This window comes from Neolamprologus brichardi, chromosome 20 (assembly GCF_056152115.1).
Source record: "Neolamprologus brichardi isolate AB-2024 chromosome 20, ASM5615211v1, whole genome shotgun sequence".
NCBI lineage: Eukaryota > Metazoa > Chordata > Actinopteri > Cichliformes > Cichlidae > Neolamprologus > Neolamprologus brichardi.
Window position 1 is genome coordinate 19,311,423 of NC_142123.1, and position 22,718 is coordinate 19,334,140.

Here is a 22,718-nt window from a genome sequence, read left to right on the forward strand (position 1 = left end):
AACAGCAGTGCAAGGGACAGAGACAGAGGGGTCAGTCAGGAGCTGACACCTGGAGTTAATCCTTTTACCACCTCCATTCTGCTCAATGATATTCCCTCTTAACAGCACCAGTGCTCTCATTAAACCAAGGCTCGGGTTTAGCCTTGGGCTGCCTGGTTTTTAAAGGAGCTACAGAGACCATGATTGTTTGACAGCAAGTATAAAACCAGGAATTAGGCTCTTCTGTGTCAGAGGAGACCAAGTCAGAAGAGCCACCGAGCTGATTAAAAGCAACAGAAAATTGTGCGGCAGTAGAGGGGTTAATAACCCGACAGCGCCGAGCTGAAATGCCAGGTTTAACTACAGTATGTTTAAAACCAACGTTGAATAACACAGGCATATAATCTGAAAGTGCACAGTCATAAATCTCCAGGTTAGTGACAGGCAGACCATATGACAGGACAACCCATATGGTAAAGATATATATAAATCTTATAAAGTTTGTATCTGTCTTGCGTGAAACTTGTATGAAAAGCATACAAGAGTGAAAACAGATATAAGAGCCCTTGAAAAATTATATAAATGAAACTTGTATGTTTTGGATACTTACTAAAACAATATATGAAAGTGGCCACTTTCATGAGTAAATCATATAAGGCTTATATGATTCACTATATGAAGTAAGCCAAATCTTATGCAAGTCTTTTATAAGTTTTTCTATTTTTTTGCCCGTGCTCATGTATTGTGTGTGAGAGCGTTTCAGTAATAATGTCCCTTACGGTACCTCATAGACAGGCACCAGGCAAATGGTGGACACCAGAGGTGAGGGGAGCCATTAGAGCAGGGCGATATGACTAAAAGTATTTATCACGATATACATTTGAAAATTTGCGATAACGATATAACTGATGATATAATTGACACTAGACAAAATACTTTACAACTCCACAATTTTATTAGCGCAAACAAAAAAACATCAATGTATTTTCACTTAAACAAGCAGCTGTATTTTATGTGCATTAAAGTTAGATAAAAATTTAACAGTGCAAATGCAAATTCCTTGCTGACAGTTTAACCAAAAGGCATTTCCAGTGGAAATTGGCTGATATAGCCTCAGCATAACCATGTATAATATCCACAAAACTTAAAAAGAGGTTATACACACACAATACGGTAATATTATGTTGAAGCACAGTACGTATCACTCTGCGAGGCTCCTGCCTACGGTAGTCGTAATGCTCCAACAATCCATCAAGCGGTGTGGGATCGTAGCTTAGCAAAGTCATACTAAAACATTTGACAGATTTTCGAGCGCGATTCACCACGTTTCGAGGTCAGAAAAATCAAAGGATTGATTTTAAGTGTGCCGTATTTTCCAAAAAACATGGTAATAATGACGGCCTGCTAGCATGCTCTACCAAAAATAGTGCTTTGTTGTGTATCTGACGGACGAAAGCTAAACCAGTTCCACACCACTGAAGTTGCAGCATTTTTTACAAGCCAATTCTGGTTCATCCGTTTCATTCAACGATCCACTTTCGCCCTTCACATTCTCCGTTGCCGCCATGCTTTTTCCGCCATGTGCGTATGAAAACAAAGGCACTGCAGATGCGCGTTTTACCCATATTCTATTGCGATATTTCATTTTGTTATTGCTGTCCAACATTATACCGGTATTACCGTGAACGGTATGATATGGTCCAGCCCTAGGAGCCATCAAGCTGAAGAAGGTTTCCTCCAAGGTTTGGTTATCCTATGGATGGGCACCAGCAGGCCAAGCAACAAGTACATGAAACAGCAGCTGATGCAAAATCTTGGATGGGATTTTTTTCAGTTTTTCTGTCCCATAGTACAGGTTTAGTGCTGCTGGAGGTTTTTAGCACCACAGTCAGTGAACTCCACACCTAGTGAACAGGCTCACACACAGCAAACATATTTCTGTGAGGTGATAGTATTTAAATGACAAACTACTGATTTTCCACTCCCCCACTCTGCCCACAGGGAGCTTTCCCACTGCTTGTCATCAATCATCAGACTCAGAGGGCAACTAATGTGTCCACTGCAATAGACAAGAGTCTGCACCCTCTCAGAGTCTCTAAAATTAGATTCTAGCACGATTAAACAACACAGTCGAAGGAGACGTTTCACCTGGTAAAATTAGTCACCTGGGTTTTGTCCTACTTTTCTCTGGACTACCTATAAAACATCAACATTACATCTACTTGATTTATTTTTTAAGGTCTAATACCAGCAAAAAGTGGTGTTTTTAAAGAGAAACACTAAAACTAAACTGAATGCTGGAAATGTACTTTTCACTATTCATCAGAGACTTTCTGCATCTGACATATTAGAAAATATATCCACAACTCAGAATTCCAAAGAGGAAGACCATCCTTTACACTAATAATTCCATTAAAGTGATGTCAGTGTGTCAAGGTATGATATATGAAATCAAACATCCCTTTAGTAAAATGAAAGGATTAGACTAATAAACGTTTGTAAAACTGGGACAGGAGTGTGTATTTTGTATTTTTTTTTTTATAGGAAATACTCTAAACACATGCTTTAACATTTAATATTCACATTGTACACAAATGTTGTGTTATAGAGTTTATATTTCCGATATTCTAAAGTGTGCCTCAATGGGACATGCGCATACACGTGCAGGACCCGGCTGCAAAATGACATCCGGCATAATGTTGTCCTGCGATTTGACCATCTGTGGATATGAATACGACAAATTATTAAGCCGCTTTCGTCGCATCTTCTTTCTGTTTTTAAGGCTTTCATAATATTTAAGTGAAAAGGACCGGCAAGCCCGGAAGTGGACGGTCTCTTTTTAGTCTTATTTAATAATATCCAAAAGCTGTTATGCCACAAATTGCGTCTTTCCACCATTCGGCATGTCTTTGGTATCTCACGGATGAGTTCCCTAAGTTTCATGTTTATGCCACTCGGGCCAACGTGCGCAAACGAGTATATTATAAACCCAATTTACTGTCTAAAAACAGTGTTTCAAAATGTCTGCCTGGCAGAATCGTCAAGGCCAAACGCCGAGGTCATGGTGAGTGATCGACCGTTATTTGTACTCCAGTTTTCTTAATCTGCTCAGACTACATACCACACTCCATCACTAATTATGTAAATTTTTATGTCTGGTGTTATTAGTAAATTACTCACTTGGCAGGATTGTATTATATGTTAATAATAATAAGACATCATTGCAGGTTTTGAGTTCTTGGGTAACATTTTGCCATGTAGTAGTAATAATAATATTAATATCTGTCTGGAATGAAGTTAACGGTTTTCCAAGAAGGGTTGGTTGTAGAAGCTCCGCCTGTATTTGTTCATTAGGTCAGCTAACTAGGTCAGCGATCAGGCTAGGCTGTTGCCAAAGAGTGTTTTCTAACTTCAAGTCGACCCAGAGTTTTCCAATCTGGCTTTGAACTTGTTCACTTGAAAGAGGCGATGTTGAAAACATCAGACCAATTTCAAACATGGACAAATATACTGGCATATTGGAAAGATGGGACAAGATTAAACCCCCAGTACAGACTAAAAGCAGCTTTTTCCAGCAGCTTTTCTTTATCGTGTAGAAAAACTGAGACATGTATTGAGCTGAAGATATCGCTCGGATTAAATATGCAGTTTACATATTTACACTTACATGGGAATTTTCCTGGTCCATATGTAGGACACCATGTAAAATGAGTTTGACTTTGACCTTTGATCTGTTGTAGTAGTTTCTTGTACTCAAATGGCTTCCAGCAAGTCTCAATCTACTAGAGGACATGAGATGAGATGGGATGAGAATAAGAGATTTGCATGGTTGATGTGCAGCTGACAAATTTGAAGCAATGACATGTTGACAAATCTTAGATGTTTCCTGCACCTTGGTAAAACTATGCTGCAAAAAATTTAGAGTTCTGAAGGCAAAACGGGGGTCCAACCTGGTACCAAGTTGTACCTAATAAAGTGGCTGGTCAGTGCATATCTTGTGTCATAATGACGAGGCTTGTTATCAACGTGGTCTCAGTGCAGAGAGATATTGAGCTAAGACTGTGCAAACAGTGACAATCCCATGTCTCAACAGTCTGAGACCAAACAGTGGGGTTTATCAGAGATGGAGTGGCCACCTGTTTGTTTAGCTAAATAGAACATAGGATTTCATGCTGGAAATTTTCAATTCAATTCAACTCAATTTTATTTACACAGCACCAAATCACAACAACAGTTGCCTCAAGGCGCTTTATATTGTAAGGTGGACCCTACAATAATACATACAGAGAAAACCCAACAATCATATGACCCCCTATGAGCAAGCACTTTGGCGACAGTGGGAAGGAAAAACTCCCTTTTAACAGAAAGAAACCTCCGGCAGAATCAGGCTCAGGGAGGGGCGGGGCCATCTGCTGCGACTGGTTGGGGTGAGAGAAGGATGGCAGGACAAAGACATGCTGTGCAAATCAAAGAGGGCTTGGTTGATTTGAATGGATCAATATGTTTATTTAGATGTCACTTATCCAATCTAACAAACAATGTCGAGTCGACTGTCCACTAAGTGGTAGGCCATGCAGATGCTAGGGTGTGTAGTGAGCAGAGGTTGCCATGCTCTCTTTCTCTGTCTTTAGATTTGTATTTCTTGGATTGACTTTTTGAAAAACATCTTTATATTCAGTTCATGTCACAGAGTAAGTTTTTCCTTCCAGGCGGGATGAAGTTGGCTCATGTCTTGGTCAAACTGCAGTCTCATTTCACAGACATGATCCAGTTTCTGGAGAGCAGAAAATCCGCTGTTTGTGCTGTGGATGTGTACTGGAGGCTCTTACTGTGGACGTTTCAGTTATCTCAGCTCATTCTGCCTTTAAATTCCTAAAATACACAAACACATTTGTACAGTCATTTCGCATGTAAATCAACTGGGTCCAGTTCTCTGGAATGGTGTATGGGACCACGTAGGGCTGGGCGATATGGCCTAAAATTCATATCGCGATATAATTTGAAGCATGTGCGGTAACAATATATATCACAATATATTCTTTTCTTCTGTATAATGTATTTTCCACACTATAAGGCACACTTAAAATCCTTTAATTTTCTCAAAAATCAAGAGTTTGCCTTATGTATGAATTCTGGTTGTGCTTACTGACCTCTAACCGATTTTGGCGTGCAGAAATCTGTTAAAAAATGTTTTAGTACAACTTTGGTAAGCCGCACTGCTCGATGGATTGTCAGAGCATTACGGCTGCCGTAGTGAGGAGCTTCACGGAGTAATCTGGGTCCAAAACTGCGACTGACTCAGGTCCCAAAGTCAAACGAACATTAAGAGTTAAAAACGGTCTAAATTATTTCATCTTTAATTAAATCATCAGCGTTGCTGCTTTACCAGGTGTAACAATTACGTTTAACATCCAGGCATCCATGAAAACAGAATTTATTAAATTTAACGCAGTTAGAAGTTAACAGGAAGTTAGCTCGCTAGTTTCCACCTAAACATGACATACCATGTTCTGACTGAGAGATTTTTGAAACTAATTAAAACATACAGCTCTGCTACCACTTGCAACATAAATGAAGGCAGAAAACTAAACAGCAGTGGCGTTTGCAGGGTTACTGAAGTTGGACTACCTGGTATATAATGTTGTGCTACGTGATTGCTAGCGACACAGCTATGTTAGCATAACATTAGCACAGTGAAGCTGGAGGATGAATGACAACTTTTTTTCCACTCGATAAAAGTTAACGTGAGGGATTCTGGTGGTCAGGGACAAATGCAATCGCATAGCAGGATGCTATACACGGGCCAAACTCCAGTCAGGAGAACAACTGAGATCATTCATCCACAATACGAGGTTAGTTATTAATATACTGCAACAACATGGGAACAGAGCAGCTGCAGAGAATTCAACATTAATGAATCAATGTTACGGAAGTGGAGGAAGCGCAGTTTTTGGCTTTCCCCATATTTCAACAGTGCTTCATCTCTTTGCTATGAGTGTCGCTTGCCATAATTTGCAGATGATAATGGTTTTAACCGCTGCGATGCTTTTGACCAAAACAGGCGCAGCTTGATTACATCATCAACATGCGCTATCGCGATAGAGCAATATAGTCAAAATCTCTATCGTTGGCCAAATTTATATCGTTTCTATCGTATATCGTTTATATCGCCCACCCCTAGGACCATGTGATATCTGCATGGTATCTGATACCTGGTGCCTTTTAGAGAGCAGAGCTGTTATGGCATCACCATGTGTAGCATTTCCTGTGCTTGTGGGCATCCTTATTTTTTCATGTGGTGTAAGGCGTGTGCTGCCACCATCACCTCCATAAGAGTTGCAGCCGTGGTACATGTGCTGCCTACATTACCTGTGGTACCAGAAAAAGAGGAAAAGTCAAACTGCATCATACGTTTAGTTTTTATGCAATCTGAACATAGAAATAAAAATTCCAAATATTATCAATGTAATCTTGGTTGTAGTTTCATATGGTTTTGTCATTTTTCTACATTAAGCTGTTCTGTCTTCAGTATCTGGTATCTGTTTGTCAAGCTCAGGGATTTCAATCCAAGCCTCTGACATTATTTTGACTCAGTATGCTCACACTGCTGCATCACACAGTCAAGAGCCTGGAATTTGACCTGTTTTATGATGAATTTATTAATCTGGTGCAAGATAATGGTAAACTCCTCATATGTACCGATATCTGAGCCCCAGTAAGACCGCAGCTAGGTGCTTTGATTTAGCTGGGACTATGCGATATCTGCAGATGGGTGGGGGTACCTGACACCTCTCTTTCAGAGGAAATGTCCGTTGACACGACTCATATTAAACAGACTTTTTAATTGGTTTTGGAACTTTTTATTATGACCTCGTCAAGGCTCGCTGACTTTTCTCACTCTCTTCCTGTTGGTCTTTGCATTTCAGTTCACACATTTAGCAAATCTCCTGGACTGGGATTACAGCTTGCTAGGGATTTAGGATTTCTGCCTGCCCAACACATGTTGCACAGTTACCTTTGTGAGTTGTGCTTTCATGTCTGTTCTGCTGTCCATTGCTGCATTCTCTCTGTCTTTCATGAGAAGCCAGCCATTTTGGCTGAGTGTATCCTGGGGACTAAGGAAACAACGACACGGCACCAAAGCTGCATCTTTTTGCTCTGAAATGGAACAATATTGAGATGGTTTTGAGATGAGCAGGTTTGCTGATGCAATAACATTTGAAGATTATTGATAAACTGTTTGAAGTGTTCAGAGAGTGATTTTTTTTAGGTGTGCTTTTTTCTTTGCATCTGTTTATAATAGATAATAATTCATAATAATCCTTTTGTTTTTGTGGTTAGTGGAGTTGGATGGTTTACCCGTAAAGAACGTTCACTTTAAAGAAGTTGTGACTTCTTTTTTTTTTGGAAACTTAATTTACCCAAAGATTATCCACATTGATTCAGATTAACTGTCTGTGGGAAGATTCCTGCAACTTCGAGGCAGCATCAAAACCAATCTCTGTTATAAGTGAGCAAATCCGAGATGAACAGCGTCTTCAGCGTCAGCCCGCTGTCTTCAGCCCTCGTGTGTACCACCGCTGCTGCAGCGACTGGGGACAAGCCTGGACTTTTGGCTAAAGGGGCTTTTATCACAGCAGAAGACAAAAACAAAGACGTTGTTCCCAATAAGAGCCAGCAGCACGTCTTTCTGACACATGTGGTGGAGGAATTCTTCTGGATAGGCAGCAGCATTGTGGCCTTTTCCAAGTGGAGACTGGGCTACATGGGTAAGCTTAATCACATGCATGTTGCACAGAGGTAGTGTTTCCACAGCTGAGTGTCCTTCATATTCTCATAACCAGTGACCAGTAATGTGCTGTTTATTAACTGCTATAAAATGCATCTTAAACTTTGTACCAACAGGAAGTTTAAACTGTAGTGTGGAAATAACCCAAACTCTAACAACAGATGATGCTGCAGCAACATTCTTTATAAGAAAACTGGTTCCCAATATTTAACATGTAGGTGCTGTTCAAACGAGATCCCTTTGCTAATTATAGGTTTACTGTGGTGTCTGACACAGTGACTTTGTCAGTCTTCATTATGTCTGTTGCCTCAGTTGGCCCATCTACAGATGGTTCGCTCTGGGCTTAACCCAGTGACCTGACTGAGCCAAGTCCATCTCCTCGGCCCACATTGTGACTGTTGCAGCAGGTCAGTGGCCACATTCAGGTCATCCTGCCACGTCACTGAGATCCAGGCCTTAACTTTACTTCCATTGCCACCTGTTGTCTGGTTACTGATTTAACGTATTTAACAAAGCTGCTAAACTAATGTCTGTTCAGTTCAGTTTTATTTAAATAGCAGCAAACTGCAACAACAGTAGCCTCAAGCTGCTTTAAATTATAAGATAAAGACAAAACCCCCAACAAGCATATGACCCCCTATGAGCAACCACTTGGTGACAATTGGAAGGAAAAACTCCCTTTTAACAGGAAGAAACCTCCGGCAGAACCAGGCTCAGGGAGGGGCGGGGCCATCTGCTGCGACTGGTTGGGGATGAGGCAAGGATGGCAGGACGGCAAACACGCTGTGGAAGAGAGACAGAGATTAACAGCACCTCCATGGCTGTTGTGTAGTTTTACTGATGCACATATTGGAATGCCACCCGAGTTTCTTCTGTATCCCACCGTTCAGGCTGCAGGACAGCAGGGACAAGTGGGTCCCCTCTCCAGATTAAGTCCATGTTGGTCAAACTCCCAACTGGACAGCCATTTATTTTTGCTTCTCATAAGCTAAAATTTAATTAAAGTAAAATGCCTGTAAAAAGATGCAGTTTTTAACAATTGTATGTTTAATTAACAATATATGTGAACATTACATAAAGATAAAAACTTAATAAAGATAATAAAATTAAACCAAAAATAATGGCTGATCTACATGATCTCACTGGGTGTCACCATAACGTAAAACACTATAAAATGTGGACCAAGGAAGGAAGGAAAAAAAGCTGCTCTGTTTGCTTTTTCTATTTATTCTTCATAATGGTAACATTTGTGCATTTAAAGTGTTAATAATCTTCAGCTGAGATTGCTGTTGTGTTTTTTTTAAAGGTAATCAGGTAAAATGATTATTGTGCCGCATCTCAGTGATGCTCTTTTTCTTTTCACCATTATAGCTGTATAAAGAAAAGTTCTCTTCTTAGGACTTCTGTAGTGTCATTAATCATACATTCAGAGTCTGAGCCTGTTTTTTTATTTTTATTTTTTTAATCCATTTGAAAATCCAGCACTTTAGGTGTGAGGTTGTAACCATGGCAACAAGCCCAGACACCCAGTGGTGTCGACTGTACAGCTTTTCTGTGTGACTCATGCTCTAGTTTTGTGTCTAAAAGCTGTTGTTCATGTTTAGGATGCGATTGTCGTGGTTCTAAGCAGGATCAGGCAGCTCTGTAAACATGTCGTTACTGTTAGAGCAATTACATGTTGTTCCTGTGAACACGCATCCGTCTCAGCTTTGTCAAAGCCGATGGTCTAAATCTTTTTTGGGTTCATTTTTGTTTCCTCTTGATTTGTCCCAGTTAGATTTATGCAGTCCTTTTAATATCACCATGTAAAGCTTAATGCTCACACTGTGGTTGAGGGCAGATCAGTAACACCACCTGGTTGGAGTGAGAAAACAACAGAGCGGAGCATAAAGGGCATTTTTAATAATGATGGTGTTTTTGATCAGCTGATAATGGGATTGATAACGTGCCAGGATCAGTGGCAAGATCATTTTCTCAAATTCTAATGGACCATTGTCCATCTGCATACGGAATGATAGACAAGTGGGGTTGAGTTTATCAACTGCACGAAGAAAACCTCGATTTCTACTGGTGTGAAAGCACTGAATCACTGAGCTCTTTGTGGTATTTTGAGTTTTAATGTATAAAAACAACTAACAAGAACAGCTGTGTACCTTCATGTAGGCACAGTTTTCCTGTCATCTGATCTGTGGACTTACTGGAGCTTAGACTCCAATTGTGAACAGTTCAAACTAAACCAACAGACTGATGCTGTGTTGATTACAGCAGCTTGTGTTACCCGGGCTCAGTCAGCCTCCCACAGGCTGTGTTACCAACAGACAGATGTATTCCTTCATCTCTGTCCTGTGAGGTCTCTGTTATTATTTTCTTACATGATTTGAGGATTTATTGGTGTCATGCTACATTTGTACATTATTTAAATGCATGATTCAAACTGGTTGATTCATGATTTTACTAGCAGGCTGCAGCCACGGGCTACAGTGTTGAAAAGTAACATTTAATTTGGAAACCTGTAACTTTCCAAGCTATGCTACTTGTCTGTGAGCACTCTTTAGCTAACTACACCAGGAAGAAATTTCAAATACTAAACTTCCCAAGGGATTTTCCAAACTTGGCCAGCTACAGGATGTCAGCAAACATATTGTTCTTTTAGCTGACCTGGAGGGGAGGGTGAGCAGAGCATGCTTTCCTTTGCTGCGCCCTCATATGTGATTTAATTGTGTTTAAGCCAACCATAAAGCTGAGTGTGTTCCATCTTGAAATGGGTCTCTTTGAAAACAGTTTGATTAGATGTGTTGAAATGAAACATGCTCACAACATGCTTCACCTTATGGACATCCTGACAGTTTCCCTCTAAAATCAGTGAAGAGCTGACTGTAGAACTCTCGATGTATGCAGCGATGACTGCTAGAGTGGATTTATTTCAGACTTGACAAAGGGTTGAAGATGAGGCTTTCGATGGGTTTCAAGGCATCATTTTCAGCAGTGTGACAGTCTGCCGTGAGAGTCTGGATGCTGTGACAACAGATCATTTCATGGATAACTGCCCTCTGTTTGGCTAGAAGAGTGAAGATCCCCAGCTCTGTTACAGCTACTAGGCACTAGTAGCCTTTAGTCACTTATACCCAATTTATGCTTGGTTGATGCAGCCCACAACTGCTGTGATTGGCAGGTTCAGCACCTGGATTTTATATTTTTCTACCAGCTGCCATTGCATATGAAACTTTGTGACACGGCCACACGACAATTAACATGTAATGCATGTTATGTCCTAGGCTCTCCAAAGGTTCTCTACAGAAGTCTAAGATGGGCATTATAAGAATGGACTAAAAGATGACCTACCTTATATGATTTTATCCTGCTGTGATGCCTCAAGCTCATGAAAGCACAGTGCACACATTCAGGCCAACTCAGAGCCATAAAACATATGTTTAAAATTTCAACAACATGCAAAATGTGTATGCTTTCTTTGAGTAGTTAACGTTGTCCTGAAATACTATGTGCACATGATTTGATTTGCTGTAACATTTCTTTAATTCATGCATTCATGCCAAATCTGTGACATCTGCTCAATATGTTGCAATATGTCATAGGGGGAAAGAAAAAACACATCACATTTTATCAGCTGCAGCATACCAGCCGGCTTACACACAGCACACATAGCACACAACTGTGCTAGTGTTACTGTAAGTACTACTGTAAGGGTTTTATGTAGCTCTGCCATGTGGAGTACAGTAAAAATCTCACAGCTTGATTATGTTACGGGAGCAATTTGCTAGCTTGATATGGCTCGAGTCAGGTGTTTTGTTTTTGTTTTTTTCGTTTTTTTGAACAATTGAAAATATTTTACACTTGACACTTAGACTTATTGACAACACAGAGCATTAGAATGGCTTGACTGTTACTGTAAAACAGACATTCAAAATTTGTATCTAAATTGTAACAAAAATCTTTCATCAGAAAAACAGAAATCAATGCTGTTTCCTGGTGTATGGTGTGACAAATGTGTGAGTGGTGCAGCTCAATAGGCATGCTGTGATGAAGCATTGGTCTGTGGACATTGTTGTGGCTTCACTATTGATTCTTCAAAAAAATAAAACTTGTGTTTGCTTAAAGCCAAGAGGCCGCTCACTTCTTCTCTGCCACACAGTATTATCCAGTGCATTAGTTTCCATGATCACAGTGGGTCGTCTGTATGACCACAGCTCCGTTTCTGCTGTACAAACACCATCTGCATATTTTTGGTGAGAATTTATAGCACGAACACTTTTAAGGACAGATTCCCACTTTTTTAATAAAAACAGTTTGCCTGCCTCACATTACCTTCAATGCAGCATTACTAATGCAACAAGCATGTTAGGTGTCCTAACATGGTGTGGATGTGTGAATGCGGATGTGGCCTAGTTTCCTGCATGCTGCTGTGAAAACAGTGGATGCTACAGAAAAATGAAACTGATGTGGTCAGGCGGGGTGTAACCACAGCACAGGGACATGTGGTTCCCACACCATCTAGTGTGGCTCTACTGTGATTACCACACCATTCACTTGCTTTGGAGGAAACAATTGCTTTGCTTTACAATTCTGATGGATTTTGATGAACGACACATATATTCATGTGCACATACATACTTCTTGAATGAAAACATGCAGTGTATGTACATTTCTGTTTCATGCTTTCCTGTGAATTTCAGTGCACATTCCAGCAGTTTCCCTTCTGACAATATTCCGTGTTTTCGTCTGTCTGTTTTGTTTTGTGTTTTCTTGCCTGCAGTGGAGAAATGCATGAGCTCCATGCAGATGGGGACCCAGATGTTGAAGCTCCGCGGCAGCTCCAAGGGACTCGTGCGGTTCTTCTATTTGGACGAACACAAGTCCTGCATCCGCTGGAGGCCGTCACGCAAGAATGAAAAGGCCAAGAGTGAGTGTTGTCTTCTTAAAGGCACAGTAAGAAAGCTGTGTGTCGCTACTGTGGGACTTCAAATATACACTGATCAAGCGTAACATTATGATCACTGACAGGTAAGGTGAATAACACTGATCATCTTTTCATCACGGCACCAGCAAGAAACTGAATAAATTATCAAAGTTCATGTTAGAAGCAGGAAAAATGGGGAGGCATAAGGATTTGGATGAGTTTGGCACAAGCTAAATAGTGATGGCTAGATGACAGGGTGTGAACATCTCTGAAACTGCAGCTGTTGTGGGGTATTCACATTCTGCCATTGTCAGTATCAAAAAGGGTCCAATAGAGCAACCATAGTTGACAGAGTCATGGGTGGCCAAGGCTCACTGCTGGTTCTGATAGAAAGCTGTCAGAATACACAGTCCATCGTGGTTTGCACATGGGGTTGCATAGCTGCAGACAGGAAACGCCTGCAATTGGCATGTGATTATTAGGACTTCACTTAACCTCATGTGTGTATTACCTGGGAACACATGGGACCAGGAAGTATTACAGTAAAGAGGGCGTACATCGGGATGCTTTGGGCAATGTTCTGCTGGGGAACCTTGGGTTGTGCCGTCCACGTTCTCAGAATGGTTTGAGGAGAACAACAAGAAGTTCAAGGTGCTGACTTGGCCTTCAAATCAAATTCCATCATCTCAGTCCAGCTGAGCATCTGTAGGATGTCCTGAACAATCTGTGGAGGCCCCACAAAGGTGTGTTTGAGCACACCTTTAGGGGTGTAGTGACAGCAAACTATGGACCAACATAATATTGGCAGGTGGCCTTAACGTTGTGCCTGAAGCTACTGGAACCATATTTTTAGTGAGAGGTGAGGCTTTATTTAAATTTCAGAGCTATTTCTACATGTTGTCCTTGCAAAGATATCTCAGCTCGATCGTCCTGAGTGTGAGCTACATCTTCAGTGAAGGATACAACATAAGGCCGGGCAATACGGACAAAGAATTATATTCTGAAAGATCATATATTTATAGTCTGAGTGGCAGTGTACAGTCTTTTATACAACACCAGCACTTTGACCAAATGTAACTTTAAGCAAATATGTTAAAAGAATATATGAGAAGATTTATTCCTGCATGTCATTCTGAAAGCTGAACACAGACCGGCCTAGTAGTAGCAACAATAGTGTTAGCACAATAGACACAAACTAAGTTGAAAGAAGAAATAAGAACTGATTTCAGGTGGATAACAAAAGAGACCTAAAGATAAGCAGATCAATGTAACTGGAGGAGGCCCAAATTAGCAGCAATACCAGAGTTTATAGAAAATACAGAAAAGTGGATATCAACAGCACAATCCATGAATATTAAGTATAAAAAAGTGAATAAGATTCATAATATTATTTCTTAGCTAAGTCTGAAGTAAACAAGGAGGAAGATATTACATGCTAAACAGCTGAAAGCTAAAACAGAGTAGCTGGTCATTGCAGAATCCAGTGCAAGGATAAAGCGTTTGAAGAGTATAAAGCATTCAAATGGCCTCAGATTGAGTCAGCAGCTTGTAAAGCATTGACTACTTAAGCTCGAGAAGTGCACAGTCCCCTCAGTAAAGCTTCTATATAAGTTACATGAAAAGTGGAGAATGACAGCCTTTGAGACTGAAGACTAAGGAGGAGGATGGGCAAGCTTTGCAAAGCTGGTCGAACAGCATAATGGATCGGCCCATTAAAAAAGCTTTGGCTGTTAATAAGAAGCCAGTTATGGACTATTGTTCCATATGTTTCTTTTAATTTTTGGCACAATAGTATTATCATGTGCTTCTGAGACCTTTTGGTAATTGTTTTGCTTCCTCCATGACCAGTTGGGGTCAGAAAGGTACGAGTCACAATAGTAATATATGAGGTTACTTTTATACATGCTCAGCGTCTCAGATCTGCTTCAGTTTAATTGCTCAGCTAGAAACAGCAGATCATCTCCAAAGATCTTTGACAGATTCATGGTTAAGTGCACATTGTTCCCCTGTTTACCTTTCACTGTTTCAGGCTTTAAAGGTCTTATAGGTTTAACTCTTGCTCCAATAAATTTCCCCAACGGCCTGAAACACTTCCAATCCAAAAGAAAACAACAACAACAAAAAAGATTTTAGTGTTTTAGAAAGGAATCAAAGGGGATTTTCAGCAGTAGCTCTCAGTAGAAATGAGGTCTCATAGCAGCTTAGGGACTCGGTTCCCTGTTGCTCTGCCTGCTCCATCCCTGGATTTAATGAGCTTCTTAAGTCAACTTAATTATTCATCAGCTTTAATCTGCCCGCAGAGTGTCCTACACACAAAATAACACACATGCTCCCTTGAAAGTTAAAAACAATTAGAGCTTTATTTATTTATTTATTTATTTATTAGTTGTTTTGGGGAGGGGGTTGTGGTGGTGGGAGAACATCCTTTCAAAAAAAAAAACAATACAAAAAAAACCGTTTTCAAATTGAATAATGCAGTTTTTCATTGATTCAGCTCAGGTGCAGAGCTCTGCTCTGTGCAGGGCTTGCAAAATCGCTAGCCCGACGTCCCGGGGCTAGCGATTTCTCCAGTCGGGCTACCAAAATCTAACTCAGCCCTGCCTGTCGGGCTATCGTAGGAAGGAAAATATATGTCTATGCTTTTGCATTCTTTCGCCAATGTAGCTGAGTAATTATGTCATTGGCATCGATGAGCCACTGTCAATATGTGACATATTGAAATCGCGTTTGAATTTGCGCTTGTGTTTTGCTTTCACTTTAATTTCGCGATCGCGCGAAAGGTGTGTAGAGAGCAGCAGCACTGATTGGTGCGTGACGATTAATTGCGCACCAATTCCTCTGACTTCGTTTTATCACTCATTAGCTTACTATTCAAACGCGACAAGTGAAATCTCTCGCAGCAAGCTTAAACATGTGAGAGGTTGAGTGCGCAAAGAATCGCTGACCGTTATGTAAGTACGTGTGTAAAAGCAGAAGGATTTATGCTGGTATTTTAGTTCTGCTCAGCCAAATAAGACAGGTCAGGGTGAAGAAGGGGCAGCCAAAGAAAAGCTTACCACAAAACGGAAAAGTTATGACAAATCAGACTATGAGGCAAAAAGAAAGCGCAGCTTTTTTGGTTTCATGGACAAAATAATTTCTGTGGCTGGAATATGACAAGCTAAATAACATGATGTTCTGCCAGGTGTGTTGTGAGTTTCATTTGATTTCTGAGTCGACAAGCGCCTTTGTTACTGGGACCAGTAATTTTAAGAAAGACCCCATCAGAACCCATGAGAAATGCAAGAAATGCATTATTGCCCAGTCTGCAGTATCTTTCCCAGAACAAACAGCAATTGCAAAAAACATACTAAAAATAAACCAAGCACAACAAGAACTCATGAAAAAGCTGTTTAGAACAGCGTGCTATATTGCAAAGAGTGAACTACCACTGGCAAAATTTAGCAGTCTTTGCAAACTTCAAAAAGCAAATAGCCTAGATCTTGGTTCCACTTACTTCTTACCAGTGACTTCAGTGGAAATTTCAGATTCAGGATCTGACACAGACTGATTCATGTTCTACACAGTTCTTACAAGTTCATAGAAATTTCTGTTCAATTTGAACCAAGTATTTGAGTTGATGATTGTAATTTTTATACAGTTGTTGTGATTTTTATTTTAACAATTTTTTTTTTGATGAATTTTTGTTTCCATTACAATATTATACTTTAATGTATAATATTGTAATGGAAACAAAACATAAAAATATTGTTTTCTTTTTTATTCGGGCTACTTAAATTTATTTTGGGCTACCAAAAACTGAAGAATGCCTGCCCGAAGGGCTACCAGAGATTTTGAAATTTTGCGAGCCTTGCTGTGGTCTACAGCAGTGACCGGCCCACAGACACACCCACTGGTTCAGTGTCACATGCTGAAGCCAATCAGCAGACTGTTAGGCTAACAGGAGTAGCAGTAACATGTAAAGTACCACTAACTTTAAGCATCTTCTGTAACTGATTATGGGGATGTGTCATGCTGTATTCATTTTTACTGACAAATCAGTCGATTACATGGTGTCAGCGTGTCTTTAGCCCAAACATGGCTCAAAGGAAGAGCCACCTGTCAGCCTCTGATGACCAGAGCTACAAGAGGTCAGGCCTCCACCAAAGCACAATACTGTTTAAAATATGCCAGGAAGCTGTTCCTGCTGAAAGTAAAAACACCAGACTAACAACACTAGTGGCATAAACAATTACAAGTGCAGCCACTCAACACTCAGCTGAGGATTGCTGCACTCCATATTACAGGAAGTGCAAATGCTTCATAGAAGTTACTGATGTGGCTGCATGACAGAAGAGATGGGTTGAAGTAAGTGGTAAAAAAAGCCCCACCCCACGTAGAAAAGAGTTTTATTTATATGACGATACTGTGCAGGCTCCTAACAACGTACGAGGTTAACTTACTGTTATTTATAAACTAAACATTTAAGCACTCGTGTTGTACTTCACATTTCCAGGGTAAACACTACTAAGGCTACATTTCTGCTTACATTTCCTATACTTACTTTATACTGTGTCACTAAAGTTGCACAATAGTGGACAAAGAAGATGTCATTAGCCCCAATGGATGTTCCCAGCAAAGACGTTTCTCTTGCAAAAAGTGAACAAGCCACACAAATTCAGTGTCTGAGTGGCAAAAACATGGGAATATGCTTACAATTAAGTTAGCAGTTAACCTCAGAACAAACCAGAATTAAGAAAACAAAGAAATGCAGCAGACAAAATTACAGGAGAAGAGAAAATAAGTGGTTCCTTCCATCAGGAAACTGAAGTCATGTGATGCTCTGATGCTCCTATTTCTGCATCAGAGCATCTACTACAGATTGTTGTTGTTTTACAAAGCAGCAGTGTGACGACCTGAGGACAGAGATTCTGTCTGTGATGTGGTCAGAACTAAGCACCATTTGTTTAACATTTGAATGTTATCAGTAATTAAGGGCCTGTTCTATCAGAGAGCACAGGCACTTAACTGAACTTTATTTGTTTCGGAGTTTAAACCAATCCTGAGCTGTTAAAATGCTGAACTGTAGGTGAAATACAGCCAGCTGTACAAGCGTATAAATGGGAAAGTTGTGACCTGTCCTCCTCCAAGGACCGGACAACTGACTGATTCCAGACGTTCTCCTAATGCTCAACACTCTGGACACAGTTTACGCTTGTGCATAATTTATAAAATTATAGCAATAAGAAGAACTTGAATTTATTATAGTAACTCCCCCTGTGAGGTATGCAAAGAACACTAACAACCAGATGGCAGCATACACAACCCAGCAAGAGCAAGGCTCAAAATAAAGTTAGAAAAACGATACACAAGAACAAATGACTCAACAGCTGGAGTACATCAAATTATTATTATTATGAATATTATTATTATACCTCATGGTCGGTTTACTCCCATACTGTGTTAAAGTTACCTTCTACCGCTAACTCACCGACTTGTTGTGTCCCCCAACAGTTTCCATCGACTCCATCCGGGAGGTGTGTGAGGGTAAGCAGTCTGAGATCTTCCAGCGCTATGCAGAGGGCAGCTTTGACCCAAACTGTTGCTTCAGCCTCTACTATGGAGAACACATGGAGTCCCTGGACCTGGTGTCCACGACTGGTGAGGAGGCACGCACTTGGATCACAGGCCTCAAGTACCTGGTGGCTGGGATCAGTGATGAGGACAGCCTTGCTAAGAGGCAGCGCACCCGTGACCAATATCCTTTTCATTGTACTGTTTACTTTCAGCCTCTTCACCTGTATCGTGTAACTGCATATGTTACATACTGTAGAATTTCAAAACATAAATAGAGGGCAATTTAAAGCATTGACAGGCTGAACTGAGCCATTGCACTGACGTTACACTGCTCTGGTTATAAACGATAAATGTGCTGAACTGTTGTGGTTACTTTCCTTAACCAGAGTGTCACCACATGGCTAAAGCAGACCTTCACAGAGGCTGATAAGAATGGTGATGGCAGCTTAAGCATCAGCGAAGTTCTCCAGCTCCTGCACAAACTCAATGTCAACCTGCCCCGACAGAAGGTCAAACAGATGTTCAAGGTACAGAGCAAATTAACCTGAGTGACCTCCAGACTCAGGAGGACCGTACAGGACACAAAAGCATGGGTGGGCACATGGTTTAGTGAGGTGTTTAAAGACCAATAGCACTTTGATTTATTGTAGCACTGTGAATGGAAAACGTGTCTTCTGTCAGCAGCTGCTGAAATCAATCTTTCTCACAGTCAGAGCTACAGTCATCATGTGCTAACCCTGTGGCTGGGCCTCACCTCAATCAGTCACTGAAGTGGACTCATGGAAAGAAATCTTTACACAAATCATTACGCAAAATTGCAAAAACAATTTTAAAAATTTGTACAGCCAAACAATAAATTCTGATTGTGTACGTACGGTTTATTAAGTTCAGCTCATAAATCTGATCATTTTACCTTCTGAAAACCGTACAAATGTGTAAAACTACACGCAGGATCTCTCTCGGTCACTTACAAAACCTTAAATATGTGTGGACGAATCGCCTGATACGCACAGTGTCCACCATCTGTTTTGAGACAAATTTAATGCTGCCATCTTCTCACAGATCCACAAATGTAAGATGCATTCAATTTCCAGTGTAAAACTGGGACATCTGAGCTTCCACTGCATCTTAGTTTGTGGTTCTACATCTTGGTTTACGCCTATGGATCATATATAACTCTTTTGAGGCACTTCTCCAAATCTCTTTGTGCTGCTGGTTCCTGTTGGAGCATTTTAATGCAAGTAACTGACAAATAATATGGCTTCCTATGTGGCCCAAGATATCTGTGCTCCATTACTGCTGAGTATTTAGTAATAATGAGTAGGTATGTATGGCAGGGAGTGACATCATATTGACATCTATGGGCACTAATTCCGGAAACTATGACTGTTATAAACCATCTGATACTGCAATGTGAGCTTTCTTTGCATTTGCACAGTCATTAGACAGGTAGTGTTTTTTGAGTTGTAATCAACCAATAGGATTGCATGGTCAAAAATGTTGTTAACACTGCTAAGAAAGTTTGGAAACTCTGCATTTCATTGTTTTAAATGGTCACCTGTTTACAATTACCCTGAACTTATCAAGCCCAGCACTGGTGTAGTGGAGCTACTTCAACCTTGGATGGCACATTTCCACCAGATCTGTCCTGTGAGTGACGGTCTGTAAAACCCATCTGAGCTTTGGCCTGTGTTTTGTCACAATTTAAAATATAGAGACTTATAGTTCTGTCTGTGGGGAAAATTCAAGTAAAAAATTCTAAATGGACTGTTTATTCCCCCCCCTATGCTGTCTGGGATTCACAAGTTTAATGCATCGGGGAACAACCTGCATACAGTGGGGCAAAAAAGTATTTAGTCAGCCACCGATTGTGCAAGTTCCCCCACTTAAAATGATGACAGAGGTCAGTAATTTGCACCAGAGGTACACTTCAACTGTGAGAGACAGAATGTGAAAAAAAAATCCATGAATTCACATGGAAGGATTTGTAAAGAATTTATTCGTAAATCAGGGTGGAAAATAAGTATTTGGTCACCTCAAACAAGGAAAATCCCTGGCTCTCACAGACCTGTAACGTCTTCTGTAAGAAGCTTTTCTGTCCCCCACTCGTTACCTGTATGAATGGCACCTGTTTGACCTCATCATCTGTATAAAAGACACCTGTCCACAGCCTCAACCAGTCAGACTCCAAACTCCGCCATGGCCAAGACCAATGAGCTTTCGAAGGACAGCAGGAAAAGAATTGTAGACCTGCACCAGACTGGGAAGAGTGAATCTACAATAGGCAAGCAGCTTGGTGTGAAAAAATCAACTGTGGGAGCAATCATCAGAAAATGGAAGACATACAAGACCACTGATAATCTCCCTCGATCTGGGGCTCCACGCAAGATCTCATCCCGTGGGGTCAAAATGATCATGAGAACGGTGAGCAAAGAACCACATGGGGGGACCTGGTGAATGACCTGCAGAGAGCTGGGACCAAAGTAACAAAGGTCACCATCAGTAACACACTACAACGGCAGGGAATCAAATCCCGCAGTGCCAGACGTGTTCCGCTGCTGAAGCCAGTGCATGTCCAGGCCCGTCTGAAGTTTGCCAGAGAGCACATGGATGATACAGCAGAGGATTGGGAGAATGTCATGTGGTCAGATGAAACCAAAGTAGAACTTTTTGGTATAAACTCAACTCGTCGTGTTTGGAGGAAGAAGAATACTGAGTTGCATCCCAAGAACACCATACCTACTGTGAAGCATGGGGGTGGAAACATCATGCTATGGGGCTGTTTTTCTGCCAAGGGGACAGGACGACTGATCCGTGTTAAGGACAGAATGAATGGGGCCAAGTATCGTGAGATTTTGAGCCAAAACCTCCTTCCATCAGTGAGAACTTTGAAGATGAAACGAGGCTGGGTCTTCCAACATGACAATGATCCAAAACACACCGCCCGGGCAACAAAGGAGTGGCTCCGTAAGAAGCATTTGAAAGTCCTGGAGTGGCCTAGCCAGTCTCCAGACCCCAACCCCATAGAAAATCTGTGGCGGGAGTTGAAAGTCCGTGTTGCTCGGCGACAGCCCCAAAACATCACTGCTCTTGAGAAGATCTGCATGGAGGAATGGGCCAAAATACCAGCTACTGTGTGTGCAAACCTGGTAAAGACCTATAGTAAACGTTTGACCTCTGTTATTGCCAACAAAGGTTATGTTACAAAGTATTGAGTTGTATTTTTGTTATTGACCAAATACTTATTTTCCACCCTGATTTACGAATAAATTCTTTACAAATCCTACCATGTGAATTCATGGATTTTTTTTTCACATTCTGTCTCTCACAGTTGAAGTGTACCTCTGGTGCAAATTACTGACCTCTGTCATCATTTTAAGTGGGGGAACTTGCACAATCGGTAGCTGACTAAATACTTTTTTGCCCCACTGTATATTTGGATATTTGGCATGCAGACTGGAGAGGCCAGGGGTCGAACTAACAGCTTGAAATTGCTAACACGCACCACCATCATCTTCTGCTGCACTCTTGCCCGCTTTCGCGTCTTCTGATGCAAAAATATTCCACCTGTATCCATATCCAACCTCGATCTCCCTGCACTGGCCAGCTTTATAAGATTAGGTAAATTATTCAATGCATTGGATATGAGGCTGAGAGCCAGGGGGCAGATTATGCTTTTAAATTAAAATGTCCACATTTGATATTATTTGGTACAAATTAATTCCCATGTATAAAGTGAACGGTTGTAGTATTCCTTTAAAGAAAACTCACTCCAGAGGCTGTTGGTTAATTTACTTACAGCAATGCAACAGCATCTACAAGTAGATGTGATCCATGACTTACTAAGCTTGCTAGTGCAAAAGCTAATACAGCTTGTAAAATGTGTAAAATACGATCCACTGTCAATCCAGGTCAAGAAAGGTGTTACTAGGTTACATGAGACAGCAGTATGTGAGTGAGCAGGGAACAGACTGTAACTAATATAGATGTTGGCTAAAGGATTAGTGTGCTGAAGGTTGATTTGGCCCTTTTAGCTGGATTCCTGTCACTAAGTCAAGCGATCTATTGACAGTCAGCCATATGGTGCTGCTGGGACACAGATGGCCTCTGGCGTATTGCAGGTGTGTTCTGACACTGATGAGGATTTGTGTGTTAATGATCTCTAAACTCATTCTTTGGTTTAATCTACTTACAATGAAGATAAATAATAGTGTCCTTACCTCTTTCTCAGTGTGTAGCGATACTACATATGATCACATTCCACACGTTACTGAATATACTTTACCACACTAAGAATGAACAGTAAAAGGCACACAGAGAGAACAGATAAAGCAGTGCAGTCATGTAAATGAGGGTAGACCAGTCCACCACAGACTTCATCATCAAATCTAACCATAAATAACTAAACATTTTCATGGATGTATTAGTAGTATTGTATCAGACAACATTACTTTTCTCTATTTGGGAAACTAGCAAGTG

At 40.8% G+C, this 22,718-nt stretch overlaps 1 protein-coding gene across 1 annotated transcript in view; it reads left to right on the plus strand.

Moving 5' to 3' along the window:
• Nucleotides 1-2,655: 2,655 nt before the first annotated feature.
• Nucleotides 2,656-22,718, plus strand: part of plch2a (phospholipase C, eta 2a) — a 72,328-nt gene continuing 52,265 nt past the window's right edge. The window contains 4 exon segments of the mRNA XM_035913630.2: nt 2,656-3,043; nt 12,540-12,686; nt 18,177-18,420; nt 18,637-18,766. Of these exon segments, the coding sequence (XP_035769523.2) occupies nt 2,851-3,043; nt 12,540-12,686; nt 18,177-18,420; nt 18,637-18,766 (714 nt within the window). The 5' untranslated portion in view covers nt 2,656-2,850.